Source organism: Poecilia latipinna, unplaced genomic scaffold, assembly GCF_001443285.1.
Source record: "Poecilia latipinna isolate Pla-1442-1.1 unplaced genomic scaffold, P_latipinna-1.0 Scaffold3342, whole genome shotgun sequence".
Lineage (NCBI taxonomy): Eukaryota > Metazoa > Chordata > Actinopteri > Cyprinodontiformes > Poeciliidae > Poecilia > Poecilia latipinna.
Genome location: NW_015115958.1, coordinates 1 through 15,148, shown reverse-complemented (window position 1 = coordinate 15,148; position 15,148 = coordinate 1). Strand labels below are relative to the sequence as shown.

General features: G+C 37.3%; 1 protein-coding gene across 2 annotated transcripts; it reads left to right on the top strand.

Moving 5' to 3' along the window:
- The first annotated feature begins 6,236 nt into the window (after positions 1-6,236).
- Positions 6,237-14,795, top strand: LOC106940745 (band 3 anion exchange protein-like). 2 transcript variants are annotated; one of them, XM_015023563.1, is made up of 21 exons: positions 6,237-6,468; positions 7,376-7,444; positions 7,533-7,588; positions 8,396-8,502; positions 8,577-8,623; positions 9,389-9,554; positions 9,656-9,791; positions 9,870-9,939; positions 10,016-10,058; positions 10,142-10,326; positions 10,412-10,616; positions 10,917-11,117; positions 11,240-11,388; positions 11,481-11,675; positions 11,770-12,015; positions 12,104-12,193; positions 12,768-12,934; positions 13,018-13,259; positions 13,358-13,527; positions 13,753-13,926; positions 14,036-14,795. In XM_015023563.1, exons 2-21 carry the CDS (start codon positions 7,418-7,420, stop codon positions 14,096-14,098), a joined length of 2,739 nt encoding a protein of 912 aa, XP_014879049.1. In that variant the 5' UTR covers positions 6,237-6,468; positions 7,376-7,417; the 3' UTR covers positions 14,099-14,795. The 2 variants fall into 2 exon arrangements, with proteins under 2 accessions (XP_014879049.1, XP_014879048.1); XM_015023562.1 differs by having other exon boundaries at positions 6,237-6,488.
- The last annotated feature ends 353 nt before the right edge of the window (positions 14,796-15,148 follow it).

Here is a 15,148-nt window from a genome sequence, read left to right as displayed (position 1 = left end):
TACAGTCATCTCTTCTTCTCTACACCCACACCAGTTATTCGTAGCATTCCCACCTCGGCATGTTATTTGCTCGTGATGCTCCTTTGGGAGGCTTCATATCCCCTCGGCTTCTGTTCTGGTAGAACAGGCCGTTCCTGGGCAACAGGTTATGTTTTGCATAAACAGATGACATGACGACGGCTACTCAAAATCTTTCATTTTCAAACTTCTGTGTCGGACACACCTTTAAATGTTATGATTGAATCTGTTTGTGGCTTTATCTGTTAAACATTTACAGTGCTACCATCATTTCAAAAGGAAAATCTTCTGAAACCAGAGCAAAATGCAGATAAATGCATACAAATTTTAATCTTCTCCTCATGGAGAGTTAGATTATTTCATTAGTAAAATAAAGCTAAGCTGTGTGTTTGCGCTAAGGGGCGCCAAAGGCAAAGAGGTGGAGCATAGAAGATAAAATTAGTCTTTGTGGGAAGGACAGTTAACAGTCATGCTGATGAATGAAACAATTTGAAGCATCGATCTTGAGATTCTCGTTTTCTACTCTTTCAAGCCAAGATTATTTAAATGTTTCCTCTTTTTCTTCGTTTGTAATCGCAGGTGGAAGAACCGAAGCTAAAACGTTGCCAACATTGTGTTCATTGTAGTTTTACGCAGTGAATATTTTTAATCTCTTTAAAATCTCAAACTTCAATAAACTGAGGTTTAATGTGGTGGATTTCATATTCTGTCACTCTGGAAGGTCTAATTAGGAATTAATTTCATTTAATTCTCGATTCATTAAATTGAATTTTGGGTTTTCAATTTTTAAATTGATGGTTTTTATTTGTTTATTTAAAATATAAAAGTATATAACACATACCTTCATATTCATATAAAAGGCATACGCTCCACCTCCCATGTGATTTTTTTTTCTTACCTAACTGAACAGGACAAAATATGTACACAAGGTGAAAAGAAAATAGAGATGCACTTATACATACATAAATATTAATTTATGTTTGTATATTTTTATACTTGCAGATCAAACAGATCGCCAGAAGATGGCGGTGTTTACTTCCACCCTGTTAACTGATAGGCGTTAAACTTGGGATTTTACCAAACAGCAGGTTTATTGATGATTAAGTCATTTTTTCAAAGTGTTGAGGAATCTTGCAGTTGATCATTCAATGTTAAACTGAATGATAAATCGTTGACATTACATGGTTTTTACTCTGATTCCACGTGGAAATGAAAATATATTGCTCATTGTCCAAGTTCATTCTCTCGATTTAGTGTTGTTCCAGATGATCAGATACATTTTAACATCAGGCATAGCTAACTTGGGTAATACCATATGTGTAAGTGAAAAAGATTTTTATTTTTATTTTTTATTTAAAAAAAAACCCTTCTTATATCATTATTTGGTTAGATTTTTCTTCCCACTTCATTAAGTCCAGACTAATAGAAGAAAGAAATCAGTTAAACAGAACCTGGCTGACAACATGAAGTAGGAAAGAAAGAAAAAAGCAAATGATGGTCCTGATCTAAAAAATAAATAAAGTAAGAACAAAATGAGAACTGAGTTAGTTAAACCTTTGTCAGTCTGGAAAAGACTTTTCTTCCAAGTGTTTTGTACTTCACTGAAGCTCAATGTGAAGTAAAATATGCAAATATAGAAAACATGGAGCAGTGGCGAATCCTCCCAGGGGCAACTCACCTGCCAGAATTACCCCAAGAGTTCAATGGCATCACATGGGTAATAGGGCAAACACTTAATGTAGCTTTGCATTATTTATATTGACGTCAATTGTGCCTGAAAGAACTAAAAGGATTTTGTTTTGTTTTGTTAGCCAATCTGGCTTTTTCCCCTTCCATTCTTTTCCACCTTGCTGCAAATAAAAACAAATTAATATTAAGACAGTAATAATAATAAAAACAACAAGACAGCTGAAAGATCATAAGTATGAAAACTTTATTTCTGTTTATTTAAAAAATAAAATTAAGCTTTAGCTTGCACTCCTAAGAAATTAAAACTGTTGCTTTGTTTTCAGGAGCGTTTTGTGTTGATGCTCATGATAAAAACATATTTAAAAAAATATAAACAAACTATGACATGTATAAATTATCATTTTCGAAGTAAAAAAAGATTAAATTTTATATCGATGTAATAAAGGTTTAGCTGAATTAAAATGAATGAACGGCGGCCCTCGCTGTGTTGCCCTTTTGCTGTAGGTGGGTCTTTGATTCTGGCTCTTAGTGATAACTCACACCAGTCTGCTTGCTGAGGAGCTGATAGAGCTCATATTTACATCTTTTCCCATAAAATAACTGAATGTTTTTAAACAGCGGTGTTAAACTCGTCTTCGTTTTGAGCCAAATCAAGATCCTGAATGCTCTTAAAGGGCCGGTTGTGCCAGAATGTATTGATAAAACCTGATCACAAACTGTTAAAATATCAATGAGTTCTTAAAATTAAATAATCTTATTTAGCATCTTTTAAGTTCCTCCAGAATTTTGTGACTTTTTGTGATTATTTTGCAATAAAAATAAAAGTGTTTGTGATATTAATTTGGAAATATTTGCAATTATTTGCAACTTTTTATATAGATCATGGACTATAATCTGATATCAATTAAGGCTGAAGCAGCTGTTTAGTTCAAGTAAGAAAGTATTTGGCAATTTTTGAGATAAATCTGCAATAAACTCCCAATTATGCATTAGAACAGAAATGTGCGGGGATTTGTTGATTTTGTGTGAATTTCCACGATAATTCTGGAGGGACTGACTGATGTAATTTGGCAGCAAAGAGATAAAAACTGCATTGATTTGACTGATAACATAATATGTAAGCACATTTAGTGTTTAGTCTAAACACTAAATATGCTTAGACTAAAAGCACATTTAGCCACATAAAAAGCTACGGCGGGCCGGATTTGGCCCACGGGCCTCGAGTTTGACACATTAAAAAAAAAAAACCTTTATATACTACTTATGTTTATTTTTGTTAAGCTACATATTTCATTCATATTCAAAATTCTTTGCAGTAAATTCATAAAGTTTATGAAGTGAAGTTCAAAAACTCTTCTTTGGCTTGAGCCGTTGGGTCATTTTTGAGGTTTTTAAAAAGACTTAAAGGTCAGTTTACACTCTGTCCACATAACCGGTGTTTCTTTTCATTCACTTTATAACTGTGCAGCAGTGAAACCTTTTTAAATATGAAGATGTGTGAAAACTGGGAGTGTCTGTGCTGTGTGAGTGAAGCCACATGGCCGCCACAGATAGCTTCTACGAGGTGTGATAACGCGCTCCTACCACAGAGGGTCTAAAACTGGGCCCCACTGTGTTTCCTCAGCATGGATAACATTAATAAACTCGGTTGACTTTATTAGATTGTACGCTGGATACGCTTCAAGAATCACTTTGTTCCTTTATATTTTCCATTTATAATAGTTCTTCTGTAATGTGGGTTTTCTAAAAAAAAAAAAAAAAGATTTTTGATATTTTAGCTTATCGTAGTGAAATAAGTAAATCATAAAACCTCAAATTAATACACACAGAATAAAAATGCATGCCAGGAAGCGTGAAATTATTTTCATGGTTGAAAATAACGTACTTGTGCAGAAACAGTTGCAGGAAATCTCATTTCAGAATCTTAAATCCAAGTAAAATTTTTGCTTAGGACCACAATTAATTCTGAATTTACTGAGAGCAAAGAAACGAATCAAAGCTTTGCAAGCTAAAATCAGCAAAGAGGACGACTGAAATCTCCTAAAAACGGCTTTCCTTGACAGTCTCACAATCTGGACTCTTCTAAACAAAGCCAATCAATCCTGACGACATGAGAAGCCCTTGTGACACGGTCAGGTAATGCTGGGATAGCTCCTTATCAGCTCCTCTAGACTCCATGCAGCTGCAGTTCTTGGAGCAAAAGGAGGCTAAATATGAAACTACTTGTGTTTTTCACAGACTCTTTTCTTTTCCCTGTTTAAATCAAAGCCAATGCAGAACGGAGGCATTTTTAACTGGTGTTGTAAGTCCTTTGGATCGAGCCGTGTGTCAGCAGATATGCAGGAGTTCAGAGCCGAGTTCTTCACGACCAAACCTTCAGGAGGTACGTTCCCAAACAGCAGGTCACTGAAGCATGCTAATGTCAAACAGCAGTTGCAACTGTAGCCAAACTGCAAAAACACAACAAGCACGAGGAAAACGATTGCTTAGCAAGTTAAGTTGAGGTTGAAGTTTGCTTTTCTTCTACTTGATAAAACAACAGCAGCAGTGAGTGGCTGGTGAAGTGCTGCTGCTCAGCAGCAGACTCTGTGCACAGCGACTAAAATCAGTTCTGCTACCTGAGTTTTTTTTTTTTTTTTATCTCTACAGGTTTCTGTTTTTTCTGCAGCTGAAAGCTTCAAACAATGAAATAATTCACAGGTATGCAATTTTACACGACAAATAAGTAACATTAAAACTGAATATGCATTCTCATACTTATCCTTGGATATCATCCAACTGATTCTCACAAAAATCAAAACGTAGCTTTGGCATTACAGGAAATGTTTGAGATTTTAAGAGCCAAGAGCTTTTGAGGTCACTTTGAGGGCCGGAGAAGAAATTAAATAAAAAAGTTAAATAATGTGTAACAAAATCAGAAGTTCTCTTCGTTGTGGATTTATCAGTCCTGCTAATCACTTTTTAATTGTTGCATGGAAGACTGGAGATAACATTTCTTTGTTCAATCCTAAAGTGATTATTCCTGAATGGTGACAATTTACTGGAAAACTTGTTTCCTTTGTAGCGATTTGATTAAATTAGTGATGGTACGACCTCTGCTTCAGCAAGTCGCGTCAACATAATGACTCCAATCACAGTGGCATCCTAAAACAAATGAGCAAACCTTCTCCACTTATGTGCAGAAATCTTGAATGAAGTTCTTTCATTTCCAGGTAATTTAGAGGTATTTTAAAGTGTTCATAAATAAAAGTTCCTGGAGACTTGAGAAGCTAGACGTTCTTTGAGCAAAGAAAGTAAAATCTGCTTTATATATCAGTGGTGTCAAACTAATTTTTATTTTGGGCCAAATAAAGATCCTGAAGGCTCTTAAAGGGCCGGATGTGCCAGAATTTATAGATAAAACCTGATCACAAACTGTTAAAATATCAATGAAATCTTAAAATTAAGTAAATTATTGAGCATCTTTTCAGTCGCTCCAGGATTTGTGACTTTTTGTGATTTTCTGCAATAAAAATCAAAGTGTTTGTGGTACTAATTTGTGATGTTTGCTCTTATTTATGACGATAAATGTGACTTTTCATATAGATCATGGACTAAAATCTGACATCAGTTAAGGCTGAGGCAGCTGTTTAGTTTTTGACAATTTTTGAGAATAATATTCAATAAACTCCCAATTATGTATTAGTATAAAAAAATTTTGTGTGAATTTCCACGATAATTCTCAAGAAACTGGAGGGACTGACGGATAAAAACTGCATTGATTTGATTGATAACATAATATTTAAGCACATTTAGTGTTTAGTGTTTGACACACGTGTTTTAATATCTTCTTTTCCTTCCACTTTTTAACTGTGCTTTATTTCTATTATATAAAATCCCAATAAAATGCACTAATATATGTACAAATTAAAGGTATGTGAATCTTTTTGTACTGCATATTCTCCTGAATCCACAAGAAATGTGAGTACCGATGCACATAAAGGAAATAAATTATTGCACATTCTGTCTATGTGGATAATTTTTCTCTTGGAAAAAAGCACGGTTGTTAAATTTTTACATTAATTAAGCTGTTTTCCATACTTTATAAGGATTGCCTCTGCAGAAACAGTTTTAGGTTGTTTTGTGAATAATTCTCTGCATAATTAATACCATATTTCTGTTTTCTTCAGTCCATGGGGCATCATGTGCCTGTGTGTGTTACCAGTAACCAGCTGCACCTCCAGCCAGCAGAGGGGGTATCGCCTTGTTGCTCCTGTCCCTCATGCGCCCGAAACAACCAAGTGAGCCGGACTGTTGCTCTGTAATGTATTTAAGTTTAGATTAATGTTTTCCTATCACATCACCAGGAACTACCCCCTTCCATCGCTTATCGATATCTTGAGGGAATCCCCAGTTCGTAAACAAGATGACGTAAAGAGATGTTCTCCTTGCCACACTTTGCCCCTTTCCCGACCCCTGGGACATGATGAGCCTCTCTGGCCTTAGATTTGGTCCTCGCTGAAAGGGCGGTGCAGGCAAATTAGGGCTGGGATATCCCTGTGTCAAGGTGTCTGGGGCAGATAGAGATGTTTGTGTGTCATACACCCTGCTGAGCGCAGTGGGGTCCTGCACTTTAGCGCCGACGTACTTTCAGGTGGGTGTTCCCGCTCACGTCGGGCCCCTCAGTGAACTCGTCTTTTCGTCTGTCCCAGGTCAGTTTGTCTCCGGGTTCGACGAGGCTGACAGGGCGCTGATCATCCTGTTTCCAGTACTGGAGACCAGGTGGGATTACCTGCACTCAGGTAGGGGTGTAGACATGGTTTTTTTATAGGATTCCTAGGGACAAGAACCAAGAAGTTTAAATTAGCTTTTTACAAACTTCAACAAATGGAGTAATGTTTACTTTGCTTTATTTTTAACAGGAATTTCAACAGAGTGCACTCAGTACTGAAATTTAATATGTGGATCATACAAACACCTCAAGATCTGCTGTTTTAAAATATGCAAATAACTTGCTTTTGATGTCATAAATTTAAATTGGTGCAGACATCAAATTACTTTTAAGCAGAAGCATTTTTGTGTGTGGATTTTAAAAGTGACGAAGCCATTTTCTGTTAATGTTAGCAGGTTCAAAATCTAAATGTGCAACAGAAATTTTTAATTTTGCCATGCAAAACCTGTCCTTTTTCTGTTTGATGTTAAAATATAATGTTTCTGTGTTTAATTGTATAATTCTGTGCAAAGTTGCAGAAGCTAAAAGTATTTTTTTTTCTGTCTTGCCACTGAGGAGAACATATAAGCCTGGTTGACGGGCGTAACCCAAAGATAAGACTCTGTAGTCTCCTATTTAAACTATATCGTACTTCAAATTGTCAACGGCCAGTTTATTATCTGACCTGTGTGGCATCTTTACAGGCAGACTCTGAATGACGAATATGGTGGCGATCATTCGTTTTTTAATAAAATTGGTGTCATTGGTAATGACACTCAAATATAATTAGAGAAAATTTGAGTTTTTTTTATATAATTATTGCAAAACTCTGTAAAGTTGGGTTATCATGTGTCCTTTCCATTATAAGTTCATCAAATCACCTCCAGTTTTAACACAGCTGGTCTTTAGTGAGAATTTGTTGACTCTGAGTTACCAGAGACGACTTCTGTGAGTCAATTCATTTGTTTTCTGCTTTAGGGAATGCATTAAGTAGCTGAAAGCAGAGGTAATTCAACATCCATGGAGAACAATTTCACTTTTGAGGAGGTTTGTATTCATTTTTACTGATTCAATGAACACTTGAAGATGTTATCTAGAATTTTTAAACTAATCAATCACTTTCTAACTCATCCAGGGCAGCGACATGTCATATGAAGACAATGATCCAGCCTTCCCTTCTGATTTAAAACTGTGAGTGCTTCATCTTCTTTAGGCCTCCTTCTTCAGCACTGTGCCCCAACAGTGAACTTCTGCACACTGTTTCTGATAAGATAGTGGGAACTATCATTCTAGTCCAAGGCCCAGTTTTTAAATTATTCAGTTCAAGAGTGTGTAGTTTATGATGCATTTATGCACCTTTTGATTAAATTAATTAATTTATTTATTTATTTATTTATTTATTTATTTATTTATTTATTTATTTACCATTGATTTGTTTGAATCTGTTTTGTTGAGTAAAAACATGGATTATTTAAACAGCTGCAATCGTAAAAGCATGAAATATATATGTATATAATTCTTAAGTAGACTTTGAAATTATTCATTTATAGACTGAAATATATTTTATAAAACGCAATTGAGAGTTTAACAGTCTTCTGCTTGCTGTTTTTTTTCTTCTTTTTTTTTTCTTTTTTAATAAATACTACGTAAACAAACATGAATAACTTCCTGTTTCCAGAATGTAAGAAGCTTTTTATGTTCTGCTCGAAAACATCCCCAGACATTTGAACTTACGTTAGATCTTCTTCTGGGCCAATCAGAGATAAGAATGTAGCTGATAAACAAGTCGCTCTGTGCTGCCATCTTGTGGCGATGAAAAGGATTGCACCGATTCTGGAATTTAAAAAAATATATAGAAATTGAATTGAATCATTCTTATAATGAAGGATTGAACTGCATCTCTGTTAAATGACGAAGCAACATTTTTCAGTTGCTTTGCAACATCTGAGTGCAAAGTGGCGGATCTGGCTCATGTTTCTGTACCTCCGAACCCATCAGAACTTCAGAAGGCCTGAACAACTTTAATGTCGAAAGGAATGATGAAGAAAAAGAGGAAGAGACTGAGCCTCCTCCTGAAGCCATTGTTATTCCCAGTGATTCAGACGGTAAGCTGTCCTTTTCAACAGATTTTACTGAATTTTACTCCATTTAAACCACTCTGATGCCTCTTTATTTTTAGCGTTTCTGAACGTGAACACCAATGCCACCACCAGGGGGGATGCTCAGGTAAGTGTACTCTTATGAAGAAGAAAATGGTGTAAAGAGGCTCCCCAAAGTGCACTGACTTCAGCTGAAAATCAGGTTTTTGTGATGTAAAAAAATGACACAAGGTAAATAATTTAAAAGCTTTTTTCACATATTCAATAAACCTTTTAGGAAAAAAAGTATATTAATACTATTTGGAGAGTACAGGACATTGCTACTTCATTATTCCTGTTGGTCTCTTAGCAGTCTCCTTGACCAGTTTTTATCATGTCTTTTCAACAATTGTGGAGATCTTTATAACATCACTCTTGTGCCACATTTTTCTTTATTGGTTAATAGCATGTAAACAATGCTGAAGTTTTTCGTATCCTTCTTCTGACTGACACCAGCAACGAGATCTTCCTGATCCTTTGTGATCTCTTTGCAAACAATGGCTTCAGCTAAGAGATGCAAATATGAAGAAGTAAAAGAAAGAACAACTTGACTCTATTTCCTTTGAAACCAGACCCAATATATGGTAGACTCAAGGTAAAGAAGACTAAAAGATGAAAGATTAATCACATGCCTTTTGACATTTTATTGCATCATTTTATGTATTTCACTCTTCAAGCAAATAGATTTGTTTGTTATTCAAATGAATTGTGCAAATTAAACTTCAGCGTTACATTTGAGATGATATCTGCCATTTTTTAATACACACAAACCTGATATTTTCATTGGGGAAAGCAAACCTTTTACTGCTTTAATACACTGAAAAGTGCTTGACCTACTGTTTTCTTACAACAGGCCTATGTGGAGTTAAATGAGCTCCAGGGCAACATCTGGCAGGAAACCAGCCGATGGGTGGGCTATGAGGAAAACCTTGACCCCAACACCAGACAGTGGGGTCCATCTCATGTCTCCTACCTCACCTTTAAGAGCTTGCTCCATGTTCGCAGAGCGTTAAACACAGGTGATTTCAGAGCTGTTACAGAGCTAGAAAGTAGCATCCAAACATTCTTGTGACTGGTTGGTCGATTTGGAGCTGTAGTAACCCCAAGCCTTGGTTCTCAGGAGCCATCATCTTCGACATGAACGCCAGCACCCTGGCCTCTGTGGCTGAGAAAATAGTGGACGAGCTGGTCAGCAAAGGTGAAATCCGTCCCACTGATCGAGACTCCCTGCTGAGAGCTCTCCTACTGAGACGCAGGTAGGAATATTTCTGTTTTTCCTGCCATTCCACAAACTCTCAAAGCCATTCTAAGCATATTTTTGCTTGTCCTTTCAGTCAGAATGAGGGACCTGTGGTCACTCCGGCTGGAGACATTCAAATGCAAACATTTTCAGTCATAAAGAAGGTAGTTATTTACCTTTAGTCCATCTTTGTATGACATATAGAATATTTTAACATACTTCATCTACTTTATTTTGCAGAGAGATAGCTCGGACAATATGGAGGCTTCAATTGTCCTCACAGGTATGTTTGGTCAAATGCAGCCTTGTCCCTGTATGATGTGCATGTTTTTGGTCCATATCTGATGTAAAGAGGTTTTCTTGCAGGTATGCTCGACCTCCTGCAGAAACCAGTGGTGGCTTTTGTCAGGCTGAGTGACACTGTGGTGATGGAGTCTGTCCTCGAGTCTTCGGTCCCCATTCGTTTTGTCTTCATGATGGTTGGCCCCTCCAGCAGTGATCTGAACTACACTCAAATTGGGCGAGCCATGGGTGCTCTGCTAGCCGACTGGGTAGGAGAAAACTACAGTGAAAATCACAGGATCACGCTGTCAAAACCAACTCAGATTAAAATGATCTGTCCTTCCCATCTGATAGGTGTTCAGTCTGGAAGCTCACCTTGCCCAAACTGAGAAGGAGTTGAACACAGCGATCGCTGACTTCATGGACTGCAGCATCGTGATTCCACCCACTGAGATCCAGGACAAGGCAATGTTGGAGTCAATAATTGACTTCCAGAAGAAGATGCTGCGTGAAAGACTCCGTCCCACTGACACCCGCCTTCTGTTTGGAGAAGCCGCCGGTTAGCATCTTTGACCAGAACTACAACAAGAATATAGACATCTTAACCCTCTTAGATTCAGACGTCAAAATTCAACTAATTTTGAAGATTATGCAGAACTGACCAGACTGAGATCTTGTTATCTAATAATGTAATGAACATGTTTTGTGTAGCTCATAGACCTAGCTTAACCTACTCAAGGAAACGTGGTAGGTCACCTTTAGTGTTTCAAAATTGGATTTTGAGGTAAAAAGTAGCAAACTGAAAAATAGTTGAGAACTTAGAATCAGACCAAATGAATGTCTTCTTGTTTACGTTTAGATGCGGCTCCTGAAGGGCCAAAGGAGGACCCTCTGGCCCGTACAGGCTATCCTTTTGGTGGAATGGTGAATGACATCAAGCGCCGTTACCGCCACTACCTCAGCGACTACGCAGACGCTCTGAACCCTCAGGTGCTTGCTGCCATCATCTTCATCTACTTTGCTGCCCTGTCACCTGCCATCACCTTCGGAGGGCTTCTAGGTAAGTAGAAAAAGTCCACAGTGGAAAGACATGTATCTCATGTTGTGTTTGATGACCATAGTAGTTGCTGAAAATTGTCTCTGGCTCTGAAGCTTTTGTTGGTCTCTTTAAATCCACTCTAGCGGACAAAACAGACAGAATGATGGGAGTCTCAGAGCTTATGGTCTCTACCTGCGTTCAGGGTATAATCTTCTGCCTCATTGCTGCCCAACCTGTCCTTGTCATTGGATTTTCTGGACCTCTGCTCCTGTTTGAAGAAGCTTTTTTTGTCGTATGTACAAACAGTCAGATGATAAGATTTCTGAAAACGTTTTAAAAGCACTACTGTCCTCATTAAAGTCGTCTTTCCTTTGTCTGCACTAGTTCTGCACAACCCAAGGCATCGAATACATTGTGGGCCGTATCTGGGTGGGCATGTGGCTGGTGGTGATCGTGATTGTAGTTGTGGCAGTGGAAGGCAGCTTCTTGGTCCGATTCATTTCACGCTTCACCCAAGAAATCTTCTCAATCCTCATTTCACTCATCTTCATCTACGAGACCTTCGCCAAGCTCATGAAGGTTAGCACAGTTCATTCATCCACCCTTTCTCACCAACAATCATTTCACTTTTTCCACCAACTCTAACTGACTTCTAATCTCTTTTCTTGTTCAGATCTTCAAAACTCATCCTTTGATTCTGAACTACGAACATCTTAATGACACACTGGATAACCCCTTCCATCCAGTCATCAAGGAGCACATAGAGATTCATTCAGATGGCAATGTGACCTTTAAAGAGATGGAGGTTGAAAGGGCATACCCCAACACTGCCCTGCTGTCTATGTGCCTTATGTTTGGCTGTTTCTTCATTGCATACTTCCTTCGTCAGTTCAAGAATGGTACCTTCCTCCCAGGCCCGGTAAGAAGAAGTTCTGAACAAACTCTAAAGATCACCTCTATAAAGTGATCTGGGTTTGATGGAGAGCTATGTTTAATTTTCTCTCCAGATTCGTCGCTTGATTGGAGATTTTGGAGTCCCTATTGCCATTTTCTTTATGATCGCAGTGGATATTAGCATTGAGGATGCTTACACTCAGGTATGTTATGTGCAAATGTATAAAAATACCGCAGTAAGCATTACTGTTTGATTTTGTCTGTCTCTATTTGTTTCAAAAATAAGACTTACATGTGAATCAATCTTCATGGCATTTATTTCACTTGTAAAAACCTAGTATTACATTCAGGAAAAAGTTTAGTTGTGTACATCACTGGTCTGTTCTGGGGAATAAGAAGCTTGGCAAAAAAGAAAGTACCTCTATTTACTAGTTAGTTTATTTACCAAACTTTACCTGTGGCCCTGAAGTATTGCTTCAGTTCAATTCAATTCAATTTATATAGTGCCAATTCACAACAAATGTTTTTGTATTGGAGAAAGGAATGTCTGCTTTTCTTTCCTAGACATGTTTTCTCAGATTAAATGTTTTTCCTTTAAGAAAATTTCACAAACTTCATATTTCTACATCCGCTTTTGGTTAGAATAAAGAAGCCTGATTTATCTTCAAGAATGTCTGAATCCAAAACAAACAAATTCATTTTCAAACTTTGCCAAAATAACCTTACCCTTACCTTCTTTTTTTGCATTTATCAACCAATATTTGCCTTATTTTGCAGAAACTGGTTGTGCCAAAAGGTATTGAAGTGACCAACCCCAAATCCAGAGGCTGGATCATCAACCCCATGGGAGAAAAAAAGCCTTTCCCTATTTGGATGATGGGTGCCTGCTGTGTTCCTGCTCTGCTTGTCTTCATCCTCATTTTCATGGAGTCCCAGATTACTACGTGAGTAAAGTTGGATATTCTATACATTACCGTTACGAACTGCTTGAACAATGTGAAAGAAGTATCTATTTGTGTGCTCACAGGTTGATTGTGAGCAAACCTGAGAGGAAGATGGTGAAAGGCTCTGGTTTTCATTTTGACCTGCTCCTCCTGGTCACCATGGGCGGCATTTCCTCCATCTTTGGCGTCCCCTGGCTGAGTGCTGCCACTGTGCGGTCTGTCACCCATGCCAACGCTCTGACCGTCATGTCTAAGGGCCCCAAACCGGTGATCGAGAAGGTGATTGAGCAGAGGATCAGTGGTATGATCGTGGCCCTTATGGTTGGTAGGTGCTGCCATCTAGAGTGCTAATGCATTCACAACATGCTTGAAGGGAAGAACTGTTTCCTCCTTTTATCACCAACTCTCTTTCTTACTGTTCAGGAGTTTCGATTTTCATGGAACCGATCCTGCGGATGATTCCAATGACCGCCTTGTTTGGTATCTTCTTGTACATGGGTATCACCTCTCTAAATGGTGTCCAGATGTGGGACAGGATTCTTCTTCTCATTACACCCAAGAAATACCATCCATCTGATGCCTATGCTACCAGGGTATCACTCCTAGTCATTAATACGGTTTATCTCACTCTGTGACACATTTTGAGTGTGTATTTTGTGTCTCCTGCACGTTATTGCTCCCAACTATAAGTACTAATACTGTTTTAATTCAAGTTAAAGCTTTCAGGACTGTTGGATTTCATTTTTGTTGATTTATTCAAATCTACAAAGGAGATTTCTCAGCTTTAGTAACTTGATCCTGTCTGTTTATCTTTGCAGGTGAAAACAATGCGGATGCATATCTTCACTCTGATCCAGATTTTGTGCTTGGGAGTCCTTTGGCTTGTTAAGCAGAGCACCTTCTCATTGGCACTGCCTTTCTTCCTCATTCTCACCATCCCATTGAGGATCTTAATGACCGGCCGGATCTTCACTCCACTGGAGATGAAATGTGTAAGTTCTGGGCTGCATCTCCAAAATCTCCCAACAATTCATTCATTCATTCATAAGTTATCTTGAAGTTGTTTTATTGGTGTTATTAACGGATGGATTTGTCTTGCAGCTGGATGCAGATGACGCCAAAGTGAAATTCGATGACGAAGACATGGAAGATGGATTGGCGTAAAAACCAATATGAAGAAAAACCACTCAATTGTAATTACAAACTGTTGTCATTTTTATCTTTAAAATATTACTTTTCATATCCAGCATTCAGGCAATGTTTCTGTTGATGAACCAGGCAAAGGCTTAAATAGAAAATAGTATTTTAACTGAAGACATTTTTGTTTTAAAAAGGAGGCACTTTTTCCTATAAAAACATGTATCCTTCTTTTTCCTTCCAGTACATATTTAACATATGGATTTTCCCATTTGCCTTTGTTCTAACACAGGATTTTTTTGCTCGCGCTAATTTATTTTTCTAAGTTTTTGAAATAATCACAAATAGGAATTTCTGTGACTTTCACTAGTGCCTTTTCCCACAGCCTGGAGTATTTTTCTCAATATGTTTTAAGCTATTTTTATTAAGTTTGCTCCAATTGATTTCTTGTGTGTCATAGTATTTTCTGTTCTTGTTTGAAATGTGTATAAAAAACGATGTGAGTTGCCTATATGAGAGTTTAGAGTATAATTACTTTAAAAAATAAATCAAAATCAACGAACAATAAAGGGAAGTTAATAAAGAGATGCATTTTTAGTCAATTGCTGGAGCATAGCATCAGGAAAGTATTCTTGTAAATGACCTACATTGTTCGTTAAACGTGTGTGCTTAAACTGTACATTGCTTTGGATTATTTTAATACAAATAAAATCAGTGTTTAAAATGCTTGACTTCATAAGCGCAACTGGGAAACAGGAGACAGGAAAGGACTTAAGGATGGATGCTGCTTTCACGGACATCATGCAAATATCAACTCCTCTATATTGAAACTTTAAAAATAGTGACCTCCAAATCCAAAACGCATGAACGTTTCACTGTGTATTCACATTTTATAAAATCAATTGAATAAGCTGCACTTATTTCTAATAATACCATAATTTTTAAGTATATATATATATTTTTTTACAAAATGTAACAGAAAAAGTAAAAACATTTAGTTGAGTTTAGCTAATACTTTAATAATATTCGATGACCACAAACATATTTTACATTTGAAAAAAGCTAGAAATAAAAACT